The sequence below is a fragment of the Daphnia carinata genome, chromosome 5 (assembly GCF_022539665.2).
Source record: "Daphnia carinata strain CSIRO-1 chromosome 5, CSIRO_AGI_Dcar_HiC_V3, whole genome shotgun sequence".
NCBI classification, from domain to species: domain Eukaryota; kingdom Metazoa; phylum Arthropoda; class Branchiopoda; order Diplostraca; family Daphniidae; genus Daphnia; species Daphnia carinata.
This window is the reverse complement of record NC_081335.1, coordinates 6,227,581-6,252,891: the sequence shown is the minus strand read 5'-3', so window position 1 is coordinate 6,252,891 and position 25,311 is coordinate 6,227,581. Positions and strand designations below refer to the sequence as shown.

The window sequence follows — 25,311 nt, the reverse complement described above, 5'->3', positions numbered from 1 at the left end:
TCCGGTAGGCAATATATTGCGTAAAAAACGTCGGCTTATATGCATTTTCCTTTTTAAAATGATGGTGTTTACTCATTACTTAAATGGTTCACAAAACCTTTCTTTCTTATGCTATTTTAATTAAAATTACAGGAGAACATGAACTATATTCTATTTAATAGAGTTCATTTAACAAAATACTATTAGAGCAAAATGAGAAATATTTATTACTTATATTGCACTTTATAGTGGTCATAACAAAGTTTTGCAGTTTCATAAATTTTTTACTATTTCATGCTACTATCGTTAGGTACTTCTAAATCTCTAATTTTTAATTCTAATTTGAAATGGTAAATCCCAAAAAATACATTATCTAACAATTCTACTTGAGCCAAATGTTCTTGTGATACTTTAAAACTCACGCGTCTTACTTTCATGGAGGGATCTCCTAAAGCACTCCTGAGCATATCACCAACAATTTCTTGAATTGAAAATATTGGCATGTTTCTCCACAATTTTGCAGCCTCTTGTGGCCCTTCTCAGTACATCTCAACGGTATGATTGATGCGCTGGGGAGGCTAAGAGCCTTTTAGGAGGTTCCTAGGAAGGAGATGTGCCGTGTGGGTATTACTCAAATTTTTTTCTGAGTTATACCTCTTATATGTTGAAAGCTCAATTTTTGTTTCAATTGACTCCACCCCTTCAACTTAAGGAAAATTACAACTTAAGGAAAATATAGTAACGAAATTTAAAATGTTAGTTCTGTTAAACAGGAAATAAAAATAAAACTAGAAATAAAAAGTCATTTGAAGGTTGCCGTAAACCCTTGGGAGTAATCCAGTTAAAAACGAACATCCGGAAATGTAAATGGGTCCCGGGAATGATGCAAGATTGTCGTCGATCTTGCATCAGTGGATCGTGGGTTTCGCGTTGGTGGAGGAGAGTATATAAAAATGGTAGAATATAGAGTTGGGAGGAAGAAGAAAAAGAGATACAGAGAGGGTGGGATTCGGTTTTAGTTTTTCGGTGGACATAACGCTAGTAGAGTGACGATTCGAGCTTGTTCGGACAGTGTTGGTTTTGTGAGTTTGATTGGTAGCGTGCAGTTGTTCCTTTGTTTTCGATAGTGTAGAGGCCCGGCGGCTTGACATGTTAGACTTCGGATCTGTAGTAAACTAATACCAGACCGAAGAATAACTATCAAGACTAACCGGTGGCCAAAAGCACGTCAATTCCGTTTCAAAACGAAAAAAATCCCCGACGTATTGTGGGTCTTTGTCCAAGACCACGTTACAATATTATTGAAAGCATCATTTTGCTAACACTAAAGGTTTATGCTAACACTACGGGAATGTTCGAAATAAGTTTTTGAAATAAAATTAGTATGAAGAGCAGAGAATAAGAGCCTTCAAGTCTCTCTAAAAAGTGATATAAAGAAAACGGTACACTCTCAGTTTGTGATTTCTAGTTTTTCACTGCTTTTGGCTACCATTTGGTGGCGAAATGAAACATGCTACCAAATGGTAGCAAGTACTACCATTTGGTAGGAAAATCGTCGATTTTTATACAGTAGAGAAAAGGTAGAGGAAAGTAAATCATTTACCAATACGTCTACCATTCAAAAATTTCGCATTGGTAGACCATACTACCAGGAAAATACACTACCATTTCCCTTCTACCTTCTACTATTTCCCTTCTATTTTTCTACCATTTCCCTTATATTTTTCTACCTTTTCCCCATTTTTTGCCCTACTGTTTTACCACCCTTTTTCAATTTTAATATACGTGCGAAAACAATTTTGTTTGAGTAAAGCAATACTGCTTACTGTTTATTGAAAAAAATATAATCAAAAGCGAACAACATGCAATGTAGAATTTCGCATCATCTTCATCGAAAAATTGGGTCTCCATCCGTACTAAGCTCATTGTCATGCCTGCAATTAGACTTTGCCTTTTTAGCCGGGCAACAGCATTCCTTATTTTCCCTCAGTTTTCTCCTGGACAATATTTTTAAAGAAAAAGACAAAAAATAGAAAAAGAATCGTCAATAATAGAAACGGAACAATGAAATGCTATAGTTTGAAAAATGTAGGTTTTTAGCACAAATAAAAAGTTTGGAGATTTATAGTATACCTTTAAGTTTTGTAGCATCATATGAACCGAAGTCGATCGAGAGCAAGGTGATTATACATGAACCGCATTAAGCTGTGAAACATCCATGAGGACCGGAGTACAACTTGCATAATAAGGCCATGTTGAAAAGAAGAACGAAACGCATCAACAACGGCCAAAGAACCAAAGTCAATAAAAAAACAAGAGGAAACAACTCGACCCTTCATGGGATTATTTGATTAAAATCTCAACATCAAATAACAGAATATGTTTACCTCTGAAGTGGTTAGAAAAAATTTGTTTGCTTCACAAAAAAAAAACAGCTTGTACCATCCCCATAAGATACAGTAGGTTGTTTAGCACTAAATGGGAAATCACATCAAGAATCACAGAAAGAAAATAATCCACAATCCATCCACTATCTAGAATCATATGAATCATCCAATATAGAACATATGAAAAAACGCGCACGCTTGTAGATGCAAAATGGAGAAAAAATTTTACACTTGCTAAGATATCAAAACTAAGATATGAACGACACTAGATCCTTGAAAAGCCTCGAAGACTAATGAAAACCTCTGTAAAAAATTGATCACCAGGTTGACCACACATTTTCTAGTTCTAGGTCCCTAAACACACAATGTAAATCTTCATAATATTTTACATAATACTTACATTCTAATATTTTGCAATATTTTCATCCAAAACCAATTTGACATTAAAAAGAAATCCCAGATCACCAAAATGAACATGTCACTAGTAATGTTGTCAAGTTTCTCCCCGATATAATGTTCTCGGTCGTCGTCCATTTTCTTCATGGCGTTTGATATTTCATGCCCACCAATTCCTTCCTTGTGGTAGACACCTAGTGCTCTACCATATAGCAGAGGACTGGTAGATACCTTACCAGTCTCCTACTTGTTGAAAGCAGAAAATTTTTTCTACCATTCTTCTACCTTTTCAGTTCTACCACGTATGGTAATAGAAAGGTAGGAAAATGGTAGAAGGCAAAAATTGAGAGTGTAGACAAAATTTGTCTAGCGCAATTTTTTTTACATATTGTACAGAAAATGGCAGACCGTTTATATGAAATAGGTTAGTACTTCATTCATCTTCATAATCTCAGCGGAGGCCACTGCAATTGTGCTTCAAGGAAAAAAGGCCTTCTTTCGTTGCACATTTTCGCATGACCCCTACACCCTCATCATGCGACCGCTCGTTACTGCTGTTTTGCCACCATGACCACCAAGGCCATTGCAATTAGGCCTTAGATACCTAAGGCTCTAGGTAGATCTAATTATTGAGTTTTTAAAAATTACACAAATTAATTAATGTTTTAAGCCTTTGAGTATAATGGGTAAAAATTGCCTGGCATCTGTAATTAAATATTTTTGCAGCTAAAACACATTTTAAAACCTTCTAACATAATATCATTCCTTCCATCAATTTCTTTTCTTTCCCCACTAAATAAAAATCTTTAATGTAAGTATAATAAACTCTTTTCAGAGAGCTAGATTAATTAATATGCTAGTTGAAGTGAAAAGAACTTTTTTCACGTAAAGCCGTGCTTACGCAGTAATAGCAGTTACTTTTTCACACATAAAAGAAAATATTTCAAGTTCTTTAAAATTTGTCCACAATGTTCTGTTAGCCATCATGTATCGTCAATAACGGCAACGTTTCAACAAAAGTTATTTGCGACAAGAATGATAAAACCGTGTAACATAGGGCTACGGACCTAAGGGACTGAGGTTCGAATTCTGCAAATACATGTGAAAAAAAAGAATAATTTAATATATGCAAGATAATATTATTTAATCAAAATATAAATAAATGATATAAAACTTCGCTTTCCGAATAACACCTATAAAATTCCTGGCTTCCTGTTCCCTTGAATACAAAATATTTAAATTATAAAAAACCCATTTCCGTTTTAAGCTCTAAAAGGATTAGGAAATCGAGGGACAGAGCGATTACTTAGGTAACATAGAGAACGGCATTAAGGAATACACCCGTTACATCACAAGGCATTCTGCCTGTATTTTTTAGACACAATGTCTCGGAGCTAATAAATTTACTGAGATGTTTAGTTAAGAGCACCTTTCAGATCATTGTTGACCCTTCGTCCTGGACAATCGTCTGGACGCAACGCAAATCAACCCAACCGATCGACCAAAAAGCTACCCGATTGATTCTACGCCTGCTATTTCCCCCATGTGATTCATGAAAGGTTCTCGAACCCTACCAAAACTTTCCGTCGTACTTTTCCCGGTAGGGGTTCAGGCAGCCGAACACAGTTAAAAATCACAACTATTTTTTGGTGTGAAAAAAGCCCTAATATTGCGTTCAACCAGGAATGTTATCGCAGTGTCTTACCAGCGTACGATGTTAGGTATGATTTACTAAACAAACATCCATTCAAATTCGATTCAAGGGCTTTGAGTGATACAAAAGTTTTGGGGAAATTTTGAAAGATTTGGAATTATTTGACTTTAAGTGCTACAATTTTGTTTTCGAACTTTCGATTCTCAAAAATGTTTTTTTATGGAATTGATAATTCTAGGTTGCTTAAAAGTAATATAATTAAAAACAATGAATGAAAATGAGTGTGAAAAAAAGTTGAATAAATGAATTTGAATCGATATACAAGTGGCTAACAAAAACAAATGTTTTACACATAAAATGTTTCAGAGTATTATAATACCTGGAAAACAATAAGTACGTACGTTGACTGCCATGCAAACAAGAGAATACCCCGAATATAAAAAAAAGAAAAATATTGTAAGATTGTAAGAGCACGATTTTGTTTAAAGCAAATAAATGTCGATGTGGATATTAAATCGTTAAATTTAATGGCGTGTTTAGTAATACTTTCTTACATTTTCGAACTTCACAGGAATTATCGCTCAACGTTTCTCGCTTTAGAATTCCTGGAAACGACCAGTTTGCTCGAACGGTTGAATCTACAAATATGACAACTAGAAGACCGTTTAACAACACGGAATTAAAAACCATTCTGATGTGGAGTAACTGGGATTCAACTATGGCAGATAAAATTTTAGTAAATTCTCAATGTCTCGTAACTTCATGCCTTTTTACGTCTGACGTAACGTTGTTAAATCAAAGTGACATAGTCGTGATTTATATCGATACATCAACAAATTTTCCTGTTGACCGCCATTCCCACCAGCGGTTTGTTTTTTTTAACCTCGAGCCACCATCGTATTCGAGTGTAGCCAAGATAAGTGATCCCCGTGTACGTTATGGATATTTTAATTGGACAATGACCTACCGTTGGGACTCGGACATAGTTCATCGTGCTGATTATGGGTTTATTATAAAAAAGTCATTACAAAAAACACAAAAGGCCGAGCATGCTCGTGCAATTAACATGCTTATCAAAGGCAAAAAAAAGTTGGTGGCTTGGTTCGTATCCAACTGCATCACAACAATCCGGCGTGAGGAGTATGTTCAGCAGCTGAGTCAGTACGTACAAGTAGATATTTTCGGTTCCTGTACTATGCGGAATTGCTCGTCTATGTGTTATGATATGTTACGCTACGATTACAAATTTTATCTGGCTTTTGAGAACTCATGGTGCACGGATTACGTTACAGAAAAGTTTTACAGAAGTCTCAAATACGATGCTGTTCCCATTGCTATGGGTGGTGCTGAATACAATCGTTACGCACCTGCTAATTCTTTCATCAATGCCATGAATTTTGCGACCCCTCAAAAGCTTGCTGAATACCTTTCACTTCTGGATAGAAACAATACGTTGTATTCAAAATATTTTGACTGGCAAAACAATTATGAAATTGCAATACCATACAATCGTGGCTTGTGCGATCTGTGTCGCATGGCCCATGAAAAGGAGTTGCCTCCAAAAGTTTATTGGGATATAAAGAGTTGGTGGTTTGACAAAGCTAATTGTAAAAATAGCTCAGATTACTTCTCCCTGACGCAATGAGAAGCACTGCCGCTAAAGATTGTTATTTTTGTCTAATTTTAAAGAAGCCTTTAATGCATTGCAGAAAAAGAAATCGAACGGTCTTTCACCGTTTTCCTCGAAAGGCAGCTACCAATGAACACTATTAGCGAACGAGGCGGTTATATTGCCTGGGGCCAATTCTTCATTTATAAATTGCATGGGTACTTTTTGAATTTAAAATAACACATTTTAACTTTTACACACTTTTACACTTTTAGTTTTTCGCAACTTTATTTAGTATTACAAACACGAGAAATTCAAACCAGATTCGTAGATTTTAGGTGCCAGAAAATTGTATAGATGTGTAAACAAAATTTTTGGGTTTTTCCCCTTACAAATGTGTAGTTTTTACCCATCATGTTTTGTGTTAAAAATACTTTTCTCAGAAGATTTTTCTAAAACAAGATACAATTTTATTAATATGTCAGTCACTGTTAAAACGGTTACCAATGTTTGCAGTGTTTGACTCCGAAAGCTTTGCAACCCACCAAATTACTCGTAACGGACCCGCAAACTGCAAAGTTGATACAATAAATGTACGGTTTATGCTACAAATGCTAGATTTCATGAGTTTAAACACCAGAATAAGGTATGTGTATGTGTGTGTATGTGCTCATGTGTAAAACAATTGTTTTGTTTAACCACTTGTATGCAAACATCCGCAAAAATTCGTAAGTTTATCTTTATATTACCAATGTTTATGTATTACATTAAAATATCAATTCAAATTCATTCATTCAATTTCATTTTTTTCATGCTCGTTTTCATTAATTGTTTTTTATATTTTTAGCAGGTAAAATAAAATGTTTTCAAATCTTTCAAAATTTGTAAAAATTGTTGCTGTTAGCCAATGTTTTTCGGATCGAATTTGAATGGATGTTTGCATAAACATAACTGTTAATTTTGGGTTACGCCTTTCGTTGGTTAGGGGGAAACTAACACTGAGCTGAGTTTGTGATATTCACAAAGGTAATCTATGGTTAACACTCTTCGTTCGTTAAAAACAAACGAAAAAAGTTAACCACGAATGATTTCCCTAAAGGTGCAATGGTTTTTTTGTCGGTTTTCGTGTGTGAAATATGGCATATGAAAACGATTCACGCGTTATATCCCTACATACCCTACATTGACAAGGGCGACTAAACAGCATCCTTTATCGTTTTGTCAATAACGCCAATGATATATTTATTTCACCCTAAGCAAGTAAACAGCAATATGAAATTAATATGAGATAAAAAATAATTTCGCCCTTATATTATAGTGTCGCGCTATCGACTATCACTGAACTCAAGAAGTTAAAGTTGTATCACGCTACTGTGCGCTTCAACAGTACAAACAAGATTGTTAAAGTTAAATTGGCTAGTTCTCCACAATACAATCGATAGCCCATGTCCTGCAGGGCGGGATGCGATCACCATCGCGTTCACACCATTCTTGTATATTACCACCTTCGTTCATACAACGCTGACCCATCTTGCTGGATCTGGCGTGATCGACTTGACATGCGGAGACGTCCGGTTAAATGGTCGCGACAAAAAGCATTTTTATTTATCATTGTTGATTTTATTAACCAATTACGTGATTACTAACAAATTATAGTTTTTAGGTTATACGAATGAAGAATTTTATTGATTTTCATGATTTAAATCTTGTAGCTAATATCACGTAACTCCAGTACAAACAAAATTAAGTTACAGTATAAAAATGGTTATCGAGAATTGAAAATTTTAACAACAATGAAGACGTATCAGTGGTATTAAAAATCGTTTTTGACAAATAGTTATCTTCATTTTTTAATTTTCTGACTGTGTGTTTGTTTATTCTATTATATCTATTTATAATAAGTAGCTAACTACGCTACAGCCACGCTGTCGAAGTAAGCCACAAAAAGCAGAATTGCATCTATCAGGAAAGGGGGGTCGCCCTCGAAAGGAAACTGCACAAATCAACGATCATGGTGGTTTCGACAACGAAGAAAAAGAGGACAATTTCTATTAAAAGTTTTTAAATATTCATAGTCTGACTGGAAATTTTATTTTTCTTAGTTGATATGGTGTCCTACTTGGAAAACGTAAAAGCTTTAAAACAACAACAACAGGGTAGCGGAAATGCTGTTTCATCGACGCTTTAACAAACCTTACTTTCAAAGGCAGACGTCGTGAAATTGTCGAAATGGACCGAATTTTAGGTCCCAATAGTTGTATTTCTATTTGAAAATTGATGGCAATTATGGACTGACTGACTGTTATCGGATAATAAACACGGTTTTTCTGTAAACATTTTCCGATTTTATTTATTTTTATATCCACTGAGGTAAGCGGTGTGCTTGTGGGTGTCAATAAAATCATGATATTGCTCAATTTCGAAGGTATTTTACAACGATTTTCGGCAAAGAAAGTTACCGAAAATCGTCGGAATAAACCGAAAATTTTTCGCTTTCGGTAACGTACTATCAGCTTTCGTCGGTTAAATCATGCGTCCTTTGTTCACCGCTTTAATACTATTTTTCGGTACGAAAGCCGCTAACTAAAACTAACAGCAATTATATCGAAAATGGCTTAGTGGTAAGACATTAGACTACGTTTCTATGGTTGTGGAGTTCGAATGTTATTGCAGACAACTTCTTTATAAGCTCAAAATATATTTTGACGTTGTTGATGTTTTGTGATCAAAATATATATGTTGTTAATGGACAAAGTTGAGTTTGATGAGTTTAATGTGACTGCACAAAAAATAATTATAATTATTTTTTGCAGTTCAGCATCATTTTTGGGGGGTTTTAAACCCCTATTCTGGTTGAACACAATATTAAGGGTTTTTCACACCAAAAAATGGTTTTGATTTTCAACAGTGACAAGATTGCGAGTATTAATTGCACAATTTTTGGAAAATTTTGGGTAATTGAAACTTGAACAATCAAAACTTTGACACTTTATTCTGCGTGGCCACTTCAGTTGATTTTGTATGCTGTAACTAGCGTGTTTATTGGGGTTTTTGTAATGCAAATGGCTAAAAAAAATGCGATGACAAATTTAAGCATGGTTCTTAAAATTAACATATTTGAGAACAAATTACTGAAAATTTTGAATAAAAATTTAAATTAACTCGCTTTATTTTTTTATTTAGAATTGTTGCGTATCTCGAAAGAGTAGCAATGGCTTTACAGACCGACAGTCTTAAAGCCCCTGGTTCCCCTGTCTTGTCGAAATAAGAATACTAACTAAGGTTTAAGTAACTGTATTGCCAGAAAAAACCCACACTTCAGTTTAATTCTGACAAGTTTTAGGGGAGGAGTTCGACCACTATGTGTCGTGTAGAACAAAGAGCACACTGGCCTGGATCGACCTACACATACTCCAAAGAAACCAAAAAACAAAAGCTAGTTAAACCGATAAGGGAGTCCTCTAGGGAGTCTTGCCCTTACCGATCAAATCGGTGACAGCGGGCCCTTGTTCGTTACTTCAACGAACAATATTTAGTTGAGGAAAAAAAACACAGTAGGGAACAAAAAAAAGGGGAATTTCTTGATCCCAAACGCACCAAAAGAGAGGTCGACCACGAAGCACACTACTGGTCACTCTGACGAGTGACGAACTTGGCTCGACAAAGCAACTGGTGATGAGTGGCACTGTTACAGCGGAAACAATGTCGAAGGTGAGAGCAGCTGGCTCCTATATGCTTCGCCTCTCCGATAAAGGCTCCCCTTTCCCAACACCGGAAGCATAATAAGCGTTGGGCGATCAGCTTTGCTCGTTCGGTGGCCGTCATTTTTTCGATGAAGACTCGGCACTGGTCTATATTGTGTGGAGGCAAGGTTTCGACGTGATCCACAAAGCACGGCAACGACGGCGTAAAGCGTGGGACGGCTACAGCTGGTGGTGATAGCGTGGGAGTGGATGGTGGATCGACCTGCCTCGGGGAATCGCGTGGTGGGGTGGTCGCCATGATTTCTTCGCACCGTACTTTTTCTATGTAGTTTCGGCTGGAATTTAGAGCACTGATAGTTTGTTTAACGACACTGACGTCTAGGGAAGATGAGTCAGCAAAATCCAGGCTTTTTGTTCTTCACAGTCGAAGTTTTTCACTACACTTTTGAGTTGGAACAATAGTTTCTTTTGACGATTTTTGATCTCTTCCATTTTAACGATTTAAATGCCACTGACACAATGTTCGATCTTCGATAAAAGGACGGTCACTAGCACTTTTTGTTCGACACGAGTTTGTTTTAAACACAATTTAAGATACTGAGGAAGTCGACTATAACTGATGGCTAGAAATTTTCTAATGATCGTTGGTCAGTGCTGCACAATACGTTAGACGACGTTTGAAACAGTAAATTGCCGAGGGGTTTACTAGAGGGCGGTCCTAGACAACTTCACGTGTATGGTCAACTACGGTAATGGGATGGTTTTTTTTCTTCTTCTTCTTTAGGCGAGTCTGGCAGTGTGGGTGTCTAGCTCGTTTCAGGTGCGATTTCGTTTCGCGTTGAAAGCACGCATAATCTTGTCACAGGACGAGTTAAGGTATTTTTTGCGCCGGAAATTTTCACGTTAGCTACGCGCACGACATTGTCGGACATGCTCGGTAAAATTTCGACTACCTTTCCCAATGGCCACTGACCCCGGGGAGTTAATGGGTCGACAACGAGTACAACATCGTTCACTTCAATGTTTTTGTGACTCTTGGCCCATTTTTTTCTTTCGGTGAGGTACGGTAGACATTCGCTGATCCATCTTTTCCAATAGTGGTTGACAATGAGCTGACTTTGTGTGAACTGGTTTTTGAGATCCTCATATTGTCGAGATCGACGAATGCCAGCGGGATATACGGTATTGGTCTGGCGTGTAAAAAATGGTTTGGAGTGAGAGGGTCACGATCTTCGGAGTTTACGCTGAGATGAGTTAGCGGTCGAGCGTTAAGCAATGCACCGATCTCTGCCAGAATAGTATTTAAGACTTGATCACTAACGACACTATTTCCGATGATCACTTTCATAGCTCTTTTGCAAGCTTGCACAAGCCTCTCCCAAACTCCCCCGAAATGAAGTTCACTTGGAGGAGAAAAACGGTACTCGATGTGTCGACAAGTGAATTGTGCTTCAAGGGAATCTTTGCTAATGTGTGGTTCTTCGATTGCCTCGTTCAACTCCTCTTCTCCAGCTACAAAATTTGTCCCATCGTCGCTATATACAACGACTGGCTTTCCCATTATGCTGGAGAATCGAGAAAAGGCCAACAGAAATGCCTCTCCCACACGGCACGACTGGCTCCTAAGTACCTCCGCAGAACATGCTACTATCCTCCCCAGTCTTCCCCATAACCGTCCTCGATTCCTCTTAGAAACTTCTTTTTGGTTACCTAGCAGCTGCCTGACAGGCTCTTCAGTCCCTCTTGCATCATCCTCAGGTAGTACCAATAACCTCCTATGGTATTAGCATATAGAATAGAACTAATACAGAACCAATTATAGAACCAAGCATTTAAATGTAATTAGAATAAAAAATGGATATTAAAGGACAATAGAATATTTGAAATGGTTTATTCGGATTCAATAGCTTGATCTTTTATTGGAATTGGCGATGAAATATGACTGACTTTTTAAATATTTAAGGTAAGTGATTGGCGGTGAAATAGGACTGAAACGAAATAGGACTGGAGAAATAGGACTGAAAATTTCCAGTCCTATTTCTACCGGAGAAATAGGATTGACTTTTAACAACTTTTAGGACAGTCCTATATCTCCTTAAAAATAATCCTATTTCATTTTTCTATGTTCCAGTAGGAACGATAAGCCTCCAAAACAAAACAAAATACTATTAGACATACTACAGAAATATTTATTACTTATATTGCACTTTATGGAGTCATCTCCAACTTTTCCAATCGCACTAATGTTTTACTATTTCATGCAACTATCTTTACATTATATACAGTTCTTATATATTCTGATGTTGCTCTAATAGTATTTTATTAAATGAACTCTATTAGATTCAACATAATTCATGTTCCCCAGCAATTTAAATTAAAATAGGATAAGAGATAAATGTTTTGTGAACCATTTAAGTAATGACTTAACGCTAACGGCTTTTTAAAAAAGGAAATGGATATAGCCCGACGCTCTTACGCAATAAGTTGCCTACCGGATTGGAGGCTCATCGTTCCTAATGGAACAAAGAAAATGAAATAGGACTATTTCTAAGGAGAAATAGGACTAATGCAGAGGAGAAATAGGACTGATGCCATGGAGAAATAGGACTGTCTTAAAAGTGATTAAAAGTCAGTCCTATTTCACCCAGTCCTATTTCTCCGGTAGAAATAGGACTAGAAATTATCAGTCCTATTTCGTTTCAGTCCTATTTCACCGGCTACTAGGTAAATCCTATTTTACCAAGGCATTAGTCCTATTTCTTTTTAGAGATAAGACTATTTTCAAAAATTGTTCGAATTGGAGCGTTGAGCCTCCAAAACCTTTTTTTCTTATGCTATTTTAATTAAAATTACAGGAGAACATGAACTATATTGTATTTAATAGAGTTCATTTAACAAAATACTATTAGAGCAAAATGAGAAATATTTATTACTTTTATTGCACTTCATAGTGGTCATAACAAACTTTTGCAATTTCATAAATTTTTTACTATTTCATACTACTATCGTTACCTAACGAAGGAGATGTGCCGTGTGGGCTGCACTGAGGCTGGCCGTTACTTCTAGATGCACTGCTCGGTTTGTAAGGCAGATCCATCTTATTTTGTGTCTTCGCCCTCTCCCTCCTACTTTGACAGTCAATGGGCCAAAGTAGTCGACTCCTGTATGAGCGAACGGAAGCAAGAAAGGCGTTATGCGATGACCTGGTAGCTGAGCCATGAGTGGTGCGACTGGTTGTGAGTTTCTTCGCTTGCAGGGAATACACTTGTTATATGGATAACCTAGCGGTTATCCAGTACATCGTTCGAAGTTCGTACAATAAGCGATCGGACTTAATTTTGAACGTGGGCATCCCAGACTAATAGGCTTGTGATACGTTCCTCGGGAGGCAAAATCACTGGAGTTCTTGTCACATAGTCGACAGGTGCTTGACCAATTCGACCGCCCACTCGCCTTAGGTGTTGTTCGTTGATAAATCGTCGAAACTGCTCCAGTTTCGACCGGTTTGGCAATTCCTTTCCCCTTTTCAAGAACAAGACATCTTCTGGGTAAGCCACTTCTTGTGCACGTTGAATGCACATTGCCAGCGCTGCTTCAGTTTCGACTGGCGTCAGTTCTCCTGAAGTCACCATTAGCTTCTTTTCTTTGGTATGACAGTTTGCGATGAACCGTGAACACCACGCAAGCACTCGCTCCAGGCGTACTTTGTTTGAATAATATTTTACGCACTGGTCAATCACGTTATCACTGAGCTCGGTTTTCGTTGTGTAGACATGAATGGCTTCGGGATCTTGATGGTCGTTTGGTTCGATCTGATCCCACTTTGGCCATAATGGAGGTTCCAACAACAAAAAGGCTGGTCCTTGATGGAACTGCTGTAACTCTTTGAGATTGTCGGGAACCAGTCCTCTACTGCAAACGTCTGCTGGATTCATGATTCCTGGTACGTGGCGCCATTGTCGAGAATCGGTGTTTATTAGAATCTTTCCAGTTCAATTGCCCACAAACACTTCGTATTTGACGTTGGCAGAATGGATCCATCTCAGAACTGTCTGGGAGTCGACGTGAAACGTGGTTTGACTCAGATCCAGGTTCATCTCACGGCAAATTATTGTGGCCAGGTGTAAAGCTTCGACAGCTCCTTGAAGTTCGAGCCGAGGGATCGAGAGTTGTTTAGCGGTGCAACATGCGTTTTGGCCATGATGAAAGATATGTCGACCCTTTCACTGGCGTACGTTGTTCGCACGTATGCAACTGCTCCAAACCCTAGTTGACTGGCGTCAGCAAAGATGTGTATCCGTTGAGTTGTTGGATGTTCTTCGTTTACTAGGCATCGGGGAACTGTGATGCGTGCTAAATTTGACAAACTTTGACACCATTTTTGAAATCGACATTTCAAGTGTTCGGGTAGCTCTTCGTCCCAATCCAACTTGGTTCGCCATACTTCTTGCGTCAACATCTTCATGGCGAACACCACTGAAGCGACGAACCCAAGCGGATCGTATACAGTGGCCACCACATTTACGAGATTTCTTTTAGTAGGCGTGGCGTGCAACTGAATTTCCTCTCCCACCTTGAAAGTGAACGCATTGATTTCCCTGTCCCAAGGAATCCCAAGGGCGCGATCTATAGGCAATTTGTCCAAGTCTAAATCCAGTTCTGGTTTGGCCAAGCCTAATGGTTTAAGCGCTGCTATGACCTTTCTTGACGACGACGACCACTTGTTGAGATTAAAACCCCCCAGCTGCGACAGTTCCTTTAGCTGGCGGGCCCGTTTGATTGCCTCTTCTTCCGAATTGAACGAATCCAAATAGTTGTCGACGTAGAAACTTATTCTTACGCTGGCTGCTGCGTCTGGAAATTTCGTTTTGTTGTCTTCGGCTGTTTTATTTAAGGCGAACAAGCAAGTCGACGGCAACGAGATGGCTCCAAAGACATGAACTATCATTCTGTAAGTATGCGGTGTCGACGTGCTATTAGGCGACTGGTACAAAAATCGAAAGGCATCTTGATACTCCTCTGGAACTAAAACTTGATGGTACATCTTCTCGATGTCACTACTGATGTGAATTTGGTGCTTGCGAAAGCGCAAGATTATTCCAAGTAAATTTAGAAGGTAGTTCGGTCCACGAAGAAGATTTTTGTTTAAGGAGGTACCTTCACACTCTGCTGAACAGTCGAAGACCACTCTTGTTTTTGTTGTCAAGCTCGTATGAGGCATATAGTTTGTCTTTGGTATTCTCCGTTTAGCTTCTTCGGTGGATAAGAGACGAGCATGGCCAAGTTTTACGTATTCTTGGATGACGTCATCGTATCGTTTGGCGTAGCTGGAGTCTCTATTCAATCGCCGTTCGATTTGGAAAAGGCGGCTAAGCGCCATACTACCCATCCATTGGTTTACGCGATTCGCTGTGGCCGTGAGCGTCTACTACATCGAAGCCAATTAGAATCGTTACGTGGTCGGATTGGACTTCTGGGAGCTTCAGGCTTTGCGGATGAGGGAATGCCTTTGCTTGTAAGCCCGAAAAGGTTGGATTTTGAGCAACCTGTAGATTGGGTACTGTATAAGCTCTTGTGCTTTGTACGAAGTCGTTCCCCCCCTCTAGGGAGTCTTGCCCTTACCGATCAAATCCGTGACAAGAATCAGATTTTTAATTGGCCCATTTTTAATCAGGTTTGTGCGTTTATGCTTTTTGGGAGAGGCTAAACCCGTAAAAATAGAATTTGTTTTATTTATTTTTTAAATTTTGCTTCTAGAAAAATATTATGGAATTTGTGGAAAAGTTTTTCCGGTTACTAATAACCACGAAAAATTCAATTTTTTTTTCAAGTTTTGCATATACCTACGTGAATAGTGTTATTATTTTAACGATCGCTGTCAAAAATTCGTGTCTTTAGGTAATTTCCTCCTCTAAAATCGGCGAGTTTTCCAACAAAAAGTGACTTTCAATCCGAAAAACAATGTTCGGTTTCATGCACCAGAAAAAAAGTTTGGCGCACCAGAAAACGGGGTTGTCCCACCAGATAATGGGGTTGAAGATGGGTGAAATCTCGCAAAAGGGGAAGAGGGGCTGCTCGCACCGAATTTCAGCCTTAGGGAATTTCTCACATCTGTTGGCGGGAGATTTAAATTCCTGGTAGTGTTCTGCAGTGTGAATGAATGTGTAGGCCTACAATATACTGGCTTCAGTTAACCATTTAGTTTATTGTATTCTTCTTAAAGTGCGGTGACGCACCGAAACATTTTTATGCTTTAAAAATATGCTTGTTAAGTTTTAAAGTCTAGCGTTAGGGGAAATAGTAGAATGTAGTACACTGTCTTGCCAAAAGAAAAGATGCACTGAAATGATTCAGTTAAAACTTAAAATTCAAAGGGGGAGCTACAGAGCTACTGAAATGACTCAGTTAAAACTTAAAATTCAAAGAATGAGCTACAGAGCTTAAACTGGGGAAAACTAAGAAAAACATAGTTTTGTTTGCAGCTCTCAATCGGGTTCTGAAACCATAATTTTTATCGTATGGCTGGTTGCGTTGAAAAAAGCAGGTATAAAAAGGTTGGCGAACCCCATCAATGGTAGAATTATGGCAACCCGAATAGAATTAAAGCAAAATGAAAAATCTGCAAAACGGGAAGGGTTCCCCCTCGCAAGACTTGCCCCGTTTTGTGGGGCCTTACTGTAATGGTCTCAGCAAACTAGAATGCGACGTTACCCAAACCCCCCCCCCAACATATGGCGCTGTGATTTCTTAATGCTACTTATGAGACTTTCAACTGGCAAATATCATTAAAATAGATAGTCTCAGTAACACTGTTAAAAATCACTACCGTTCGGCAGAAAACGCTAGTGATTTTCGGTTCTGCCAGAACAGTTTGAATTTCTAGCCGTTGTATCTCTTCAGTAACATGTACCAGTAAACGGTATCTACCTTCCATTAATCGGTATATACTTACCATTTATCGGTACCAATCTATGGTACGAATGATTAGCAGTTAACGGTACCAATCTATGGCACGAATGCTTACCAGTTAACGGTAGAAATACATAAAAATATGCATCGCTTACCCTACCCAAAATTTGCTTTAATCGTACCCATCGAATCAGTGAAGACGCCTTAATTTAGTGACTTGGAATGTTGCGTGTTTTGGTTTATTTACTTTCCTTAGATATGGCAACCCATCCCGGCTTGGCAGCCAAGGAGTTTCGGCCTAGAGAAATACATTGTTTGACAGGAGGTAGCAAGATTGTTAAATACTGTGGCTTGTGGTATACATATGAGTGGCAAAAAAAATTCATTAGGTTTTTTGTACCTAACTATTTTTCCAACCTCTGCCAAACCCATACCTTAAGGCTAGGGCACGGGTAGGGATAATCAATGCGGGCTGTTCTAGGGTTTAACTTAATATTTTATGTCTATGATTTATTTCATAGAATCCTGAACGGATTTTTCACAGAAAAATTTGAGATAAAGAGCATTACTTTATCTTTCAAATACAAAAAAAAACGATAATTTTTGCGTGCAACATTTATATACGAAAAAAAATTCCGGCGCGAGAAACCGTGTTAAAACAGCAAAATTGGAAGGGGGTGATCCAATTTTTCTGGTGGTACTATAAGGACCTCTAAACATGGCCTGGAGAACATTTCGTTTTATGGTCGATCATCATTTACTTACTTTGTCATATTGATTAATATTGCAAAATTTCTAAGACACCATTTATCCGTGCTTAAGATATTCTTTCCAAACTATGAATTGGTGGTTGTTCTAATTCTCGTACTAACTAGACAAAAAAAATTTGCTCTGCCAAGGTGCTTTGGGTTATCCGTGGATAATAAACTGACATCGAAGAAAAGCTTAAATCATCTAGATTTACAGGCTGTGGCAAGAGTTTTCGGGCTTGCAATTGCGGAACACAGTATTGCGCCAAACACTGAAACTTTAAAGTGGGCAGTTTCACAACTATTTCAAAAATATGGAAAAGCAATTATGGTAGATTCAAACAATGAAGACGTATCCGTGGTATGAAAAATTTGCTTTTGACAAACATTTGTCTTCATTTAATAATTTTCTGACTGCGTATTCGTTTATTCTATTAGACAATAGAAGTAGCTGCTCTGCACCCATGTTGTCGAAGGAAGCTACAAAAAGCAGGATTGCATTTATAAGGGAAGGGAGGTCGTCCTCGAACGGAAACTGCAGAAATCAACGATCATGTTGGTTTTGACAACGAAGAAAAAGAGGGCAATTTCGATGAAAAGTTTTAACATATTCATAGTCTGATTGGAAATTTTCTATTTCTTAGTTGATATGGTGTCCTACTTGAAAAACGTAAAAGCTTTAAAAGAACAACATCAGCGTAGCGGAAATGCTGTTTCAATCGGGACTTTAAGAAACCTTACTTTCAAAGGCAGATGTCATGAAATTGATAAAATGGACCGTATTTTTGGTCCGAACACAGTTAATTTTGGGTTACGCCTATCACCGGTTAAGGGCCAACTAATATCGAGCGGATTTGGCGAACAAGACGAATAAATTAATTTGTTATAACATTTTTATTAACCAATTATATGATTAACCAGCTAGTGATAGTTTTGTAGGTTATGACCCTAGTAAGTGAAATCCGTCTTATTTCGGTATTGGTATGTTATACTGAAATCTATACGGAATATCCGTATCAAAACAGTTCAAATGTCGTACACCAGTAATTTATTTTAGTAGTTGTTTTTTCGTTTTACATACTAAGTTTATACTTTTCCCATTTGCAGTTTTAATGCGTATGATGGCCAGTTTTTGCGTACCGTTGTTATAGATAACATTGCGCTTGGATTTTCCGTTTCGAAACCGTTTTGGTCTCGAATTATAATTTTTTTTAATGTTTTGTATTTTCGTACGACAAACTGAATTTTTAACGAATTTCATCCTAGATTATTTTGCGCCTTGTAGCCTGTTTTCGTAACTAGATCATCATGGTGAACACTGAAATCAGTATCTATTCCGTACACAGTTTTCCCACAGAATAGTTTCATAGTTTAGCGAGACTAGTTCATTCCACGATAAAACCATAAAAGCTCAAACTTGTATGGAAAAACGTAGCGGTGGCGTCTCGAAACCAGGTTTTTTGCAAGTCGAGCGACATAGCGTCATCGTCAAGCATCGCGACGAGTATTTAGTTAACATGTTTTCTGACAAGCTGCTAGTTTCTGTTGTGCTGATTTTAATCTACCTGAGGATTAACTAACTTGTAAAGGTAACTATTAATAAGTAATAACCTAATAACAGACGTTTGCATAGCTTTTGGCTAGGGAATTACCAGAAAATTGGGAAACCACGTCGTATCAACAACTGCAGCCTAAGTATATTTTGTAAACTTTGGTTCCTTCTCTTTGTTTCAGCCTTTTTCGCTAAACATTTTACAAAAATGTGAAAATTTTGAATAAAATGGTTCCTTCTTAAAAAATCGATTTGTATTTCACTATTTAGTATAACTTTTATCTAAACTTGGTACAGAATCTTATTTGTATACTGATTTAGTTCTAGTACACAATTACACACGGAATATGTACGCATTTCCTTTACCTTTCATGTACCGTATTTAAACGGTACCATCGTACTGCAATCAAACAGAAAAAACGTTTAAAATGAGTCCGAGAGACACTTTCAGGACTAGTATAAATGTCGTTTTAAAAAATTGAGTATAGAATCCGCGTATTTATTGTCAGATAATTAACGTCTGAAATCTGCGCTTCATTCGCAAAACGCAGATGTAATACTCAGCTGAAACGCATCTCCAGCCGGTTTTCATTTGCTAGCGGAAAGAAGATTTTTTATAGATTTTCACATTTTAAATGTAGTAGTTAATATCGTATAATTCCAGTACTAACAACAATGAATTTATAAATTTGTTACCAAGAATTGAAAATTTTATGACAGTGACTAGACTCGAAAAAAACCTTGTAATCGCAGTCTCATTTCTTACATCTGCCACGTATTATATAATTTATGAACTATAATAGATGTATGAAGTTTAGTTACCGGTATATTCAATCCAAAAAGAAGTGCAAGCTTAAAATATAATTTTTTTTTCACATTTGGTTTTTTTTGGCTCTTTAGACTACGTAAAGGGGCATGTCATCCTAAAAGCCTCCGTAAAAATAATTAAGTTTAGTTTCTTAAAAGAAATGTAAAAATTTTTGTTTAGTGAAAATAAAACCTAAAATATTAATTTATAAAATTCAGTTCGATGTGAAATCTGTTCGATATAAATTATAATCGTTCGATATAATGGTAGCCGGTGAAATAGGACTGAAACGAAATAGGACTGGAGAAATAGGACTGAAAATTTCCAGTCCTATTTCTACCGGAGAAATAGAACTGGGAGAAATAGGACTGACTTTTAAAAACTTTTAGGACAGTCCTATTTCTCCATGGCATCAGTCCTATTTCTCCTCGGCATCAGTCCTATTTCTCCTTAGAAATACTTCTATTTCATTTACCTTGTTCGAAGGGGAACGATGGGCCTCCAATCCGGTATGCAATGTATTACGTAAGAGCGGCGGCTTATATCCATTTCCCTTTTTTAAAAACCGATGGGGTTAACTCATTAGATAAATGGTTCACAAAACTTTTTTTCTTATCCTATTTTAATTTAAATTACAGGAGAACATGAACTATATTGTATTTAATAGAGTTCATTTAACAAACTACTATTAGACATACTACAGAAATATTTATTACTTATATCGCACATTATGTGGTCATAACCAATTTTTCCAATTGAACTAATGTTTTACTATTTCATATATCTTTCGTTATATACAGCTCTTACATATTCTGATTTTGCTCTAATAATATTTTATTAAATGAACTCTATAAGATTCAAAATAATTCATGTTCCCCAGCAATTAAAATAAAAATAGGATAAGAGATAAAACATTTGTGAACCATTTAAATAATGAGTAAACGCCATCGGTTTTTGAAAAAGAGAAATGGATATAAGCCGGCGCTCTTGTGCAATACATTGCATATCGGATTGGAGGCTCATCGTTCCCCTTGGAACAAAGTAAATGAAATAGAACTATTTCTAAGGAGAAATAGGACTGATGCCGAGGAGAAATAGGACTGATGCCATGGAGAAATAGGACTGTCCTAAAAGTTTTTAAAAGTCAGTCCTATTTCTCCCAGTCCTATTTCTCCGGTAGAAATAGGACTGGAAATTTTCAGTCCTATTTCTCCAGTCCTATTTCGTTTCAGTCCTATTTCACCGCCAATCGATATAATTCAGAAAACGAAGTATTGCCTGCTAATTCCAGCCCTACTCCCCACCCCCTCCCGTTGTTTTTGAAATTTACACATGACAAAATGGAAATCTTATAATTTTTACGTTGTTCGATATAATTCAGAAAATGAAGTTATAAAAATTGTTACCGAGAAATGAGAAGTTTTGTAACGTAGACTAGTATCGAAACAGAGACCCTTGTGATCGCATCCCCGTTTCTTACCCATCTGGCACGTAAGAAGATCTTAGTATATTTCACCCAAAACGAAGTGTAGGGTTAAATTTTTTTTTTCTAATTTGCTTTGGTTGACTATTTACACCACGTAAAGGGCCATGTCATCCTAAAAGCCTCCTAAAAATAATTAAGTTACGTTTCCTAAAATAAATGTAATGAAAGGTAAAGAACTTTAAACAATTTCCTTTTTTTTAAACAAGCAATATTCTGTAATGCTAATCTTTTTTTTGCAGAATCATATATTTTGCACCCATTGGCCAACAAGGATAAATATTTAATGCCTAATGAAATGCATAAGTATAAATAAAAATTTCTATATTTGACCAAAATTAGCTACACATGTAGCAGAATTGGAAGAGCAAATGACGACGGATTTTCTGGATTTAAAATAAAACTGATCCAATATTCACCCAGGAATGTCTTTATAAAGTAGTTTCAAAATTGTCTAACCCGAAAACTTCTGCAAGTTGGCTACTGTACATTAGGTGATCAAATTTATGCAATGTTTTTGATTTTGAAAACTTACACTCAAACTTCAAAAACTGTTGTTTTTTTAATGCAAGACGGCTACATATTCATTGCTGATGACGAATAGCAAGAGTCCAGGGAGGATTATAAAATTTCCGATTCGTTTTTGTAGAGATTTAATATATGCGTGTTTACCCTCATACTGCATACACCAACGAGCGCAATAAGGTCACAGAAGCAATATTTAATTGACATAATGAACCATATGATGCATTTTTGGGGTAATTCTCTTGTTAAAACATGTTTTGAAAGAAGGCAGAAACTTTCTTACTAGACCTTCCAGTCAAAGAATTTCGAAGTACTTACACGTTAAAAATATGTACTTTTTCGGTAATTTACCTCCTCTAAAATCGGTAATTTTACCTAAAAACGGTGTTTTTCAGTTTTACCGAAAAATATGGTGAATTTTTACCCGAAAAATACATTGTGGGTTTCACACACCAGATAACGGGGTTGACGCACCAGATAATGATGTTAACGAAATAAAAAACGAAGTTGCCACCCGAAAGGTGGCGCTGTTCATTTTTTATGTTTTCATGAAACTTGAAAGGGTCAGACATCATAAAAATAGTTCGTCTGTTGTGCCCTGACTTTTATTCTAGCGTGTTTCAGATTTGCTGCATCGTGGAAATTCAAGTAGAAAATATAGGTATGAAATATTAATAAGTGAATTAAAATGTGTAGCAATGTTTCCCTCCTATTAGTATTGAAGTATGATATTCGTTGCTCTACGCCTTTAGGAATCCAATGTCAAGTCGTGAATTGCACTGCTCGTACACGCACAAAAATAGAAATACTATCACATTATGGGACAGTTCATCGAGGTGATCGGACATTTGATGTACCTTGTTTGAGCGGTTGTGACAGAAGATGTCGTACAGAAGATGGACTAGGAAAACATTTGCAGTCTCACCACCCAACATTCTTTGAACAAAATATTGAATTAGTAGACCTAGCACCTGATGATTCAGAAGAAGAAGATGTAATGTTACGAGAGGAAATACAGGGTCTTAATTCATCCCTTGCTGCAGCATCTATCTTTTCAACAGAAGAACAAGTGCTTCAGAAGGCACATAACTAGTAAATAGCATGTATTTTGTCTTCCATATGAATGAACTTAAAAACTATTAATTTTGTTTACAGTGACCCTGCATTATTTCTACTTAGTCTGTCTGATGAAAGAAAATTTAATCAAGTAGATTTACAGACTGCTATGGAAGCAACAACAGATTTTGTGAACAAAGAAATCATTTCTGTTTTGTCAAGAACAATCTCATCACTGAGAGATAGCCATTGTACGCACATCAAGAGTATCCAACAAATGGAACAACTATATAGATCTACCTTTGCTCCTGATCCATTTAAAGGTCTACGCACCCAGTACAAGCAAAGACAATTTTACTCAAAATATTTTGGAATGGTAAATCCAACCAAAATACGACTGCCGGCCCTACCAAGCGATTATGGTAGGCATCGAACAAGGCAGCCGCAAACATTCAAGAAACAGGAATACGTCGTGGTGTCCTTGATTTCTCAACTTCACTCCCTGTTGCAGAAATATGATGTCTACAATCAAGTCTTCTCCGATAAAATTCCCCAACCTGGATTCCTCTGTCGCTTTGAAGATGGGACATCATTTTCAGAAAACCCCTTATTCATGCGGCACCCTCATGCTCTTCAAATCCATCTCTACTTGGATAAGGTACAGTTATGTCACGCTCTTGGGAGCGTTTTAAAGTTTTTAATAATAAGCTAGTATTTGTTTATTTCACTATCGGAAACCTTGAGATGCGATATAGATCAGCACTCAGTCAAATTCAGTTATTGTCAATTTTCTTTAATCGTCAAGTTGAACAATATGGCGTGAATGTTCTTTTAAAGCCTACTGTCGATGAACTTAAGAAACTAGAACAAGGAGTAGAAATTGTTATTATTAAAGGCGTAACACACAATATTTTTGGAACTCTTGCAATTTTAACTGCCGACAATCTAGCAAGTCATGCCGTAGGGTGTTTCAAAATTGGCTTCTCTAAAGGGTTTCGTAAATGTAGATACTGTTTAGGTACAGACCTTGAAATTCAGAATAATTTTACAGACCAAGAATTTGTTGAAAGAACTAAAAGTAGTCACAATTTGCATTGCGAAACTCTAGAGTCGGATGAAGCTGAGTATTTTGGAAAATTGTATGGTCTCACAAGTAAAAGCATTCTCAACGAACTAATGTATTTTCATGTAATTGGGGGAAACATTCCCGACGTAGTGCACGATTGGTTAGAGGGAGTTTTTCCGGTGGTGATTTGCAAATTATTGTGGGATTGCATCAGAGTTAAACGCTATTTCACTTTAGATATGCTTAACCATGCCATTCGGAATTTTATTTATGGTCATAATGAAGTAAAAAACAAACCATCTCAATGAAGTTCAATTACTTCATTTGGCCAAATGTAAACTTAGACAAAGTGCTTCGCAAATTTGGTTATTAGATTACCTTCTTCCCCTGATGATAGGTACATGTGTTCCTCCCGATGAACAAATATGGTTAACTTTTAAATATGGGCTTGAAATAAGTAGATTGCTTTTCAAAGTAGCTACAAATCTGTGAATTAGAAATTTGTAGGCTAGATTTTTTAATTGCTGAATTCATAAATTTGTACAAAGAAGTTTTCCCTGGGTCCCGAGTAATACCGAAAATGCAGTGTATCATACATTACCCGCGTTTTATTAGAAAGCTCGGCCCATTCGTATCCTTTTGGTGCATGCGGTACGAGGCCAAGCACAGCTATTTCAAGCAAATGTCTCGCGCAATCGGAAATTTTATAAATTTGCCGCTTACATTTGCCTTTCGTCATCAAATGTCACAATCGCAAAATTTTATGAAAAATCCTTTGTTATTCTTTAACGTACAAGTGGCAACCCCGAAAAAAAAATTTGTTTCTCTGGTTTCTAGAAAATATTGTGGGCTAATTGCCGACAAATTTTCAATTCCCTGTAATAATATTCGTGAAACTTCTATTCGCACTTTACCATGGATTACTTTTTGTTCCACCAAGTATAAAAAAAGAAACACTGTTGTGCTATGTAAGACAGTTTCTCGACCAAATGGTGAACTTGGCATTGTTAAAGCAATTTACGGGCACTTGAAGCAATATGTATTACTTGTAGCAATGTATAACATTGTCAATTTTAATGACCATTTCCAATCTTTCGAGGTTTCCCAACGTAGGGACAACTTTCACCAACTTTTATATGTCAGTGAGTTTCTTGACCACAAAGTGTTCCAATTACAACATTCCGTTGATTGATCTGTATCAACAAATTGCATGTACCCTTTGTCTGACTTTATCGTCACCAAAAGTGAAATAAACGATAAATAATTGTTCACCATATTGTACTGTATGGCAATGTCACATACGTTTTGTCAACTCTAACCTACGCAAGCTCTTTCAAATTAGTCGGCCATTAACAGCTACACCGCCTACACACTTCAATTGTGCAGCACAGGTCAGTTTTCAATTTTAAAAGTAAAAAAGTAACTTCCAACTAC

At 37.0% G+C, this 25,311-nt stretch overlaps 3 protein-coding genes across 3 annotated transcripts; 2 read left to right on the top strand and 1 right to left on the bottom strand.

The window, feature by feature from the left end:
• Positions 1 to 5,047: 5,047 nt before the first annotated feature.
• On the top strand, positions 5,048 to 6,280 carry LOC130703037 (alpha-(1,3)-fucosyltransferase C-like). The gene has a single exon (XM_057524656.2). The coding sequence runs from the start codon at positions 5,063 to 5,065 to the stop codon at positions 6,059 to 6,061; it is 999 nt and encodes a 332-aa protein (XP_057380639.2). The 5' UTR covers positions 5,048 to 5,062; the 3' UTR covers positions 6,062 to 6,280.
• Positions 6,281 to 13,837: 7,557 nt separating this feature from the next.
• LOC132087991 (uncharacterized) lies at positions 13,838 to 15,109 on the bottom strand. Its single transcript, XM_059495401.1, has one exon. It carries the CDS (start codon positions 15,107 to 15,109, stop codon positions 13,838 to 13,840), a length of 1,272 nt encoding a protein of 423 aa, XP_059351384.1.
• A 7,408-nt stretch (positions 15,110 to 22,517) lies between these two features.
• Positions 22,518 to 23,634, top strand: LOC132087990 (uncharacterized). Its single transcript, XM_059495400.1, has 3 exons — positions 22,518 to 22,847; positions 22,911 to 23,469; positions 23,617 to 23,634. The coding sequence occupies exons 1-3, from the start codon at positions 22,753 to 22,755 to the stop codon at positions 23,632 to 23,634; spliced, it is 672 nt and encodes a 223-aa protein (XP_059351383.1). The 5' UTR covers positions 22,518 to 22,752.
• The last annotated feature ends 1,677 nt before the right edge of the window (positions 23,635 to 25,311 follow it).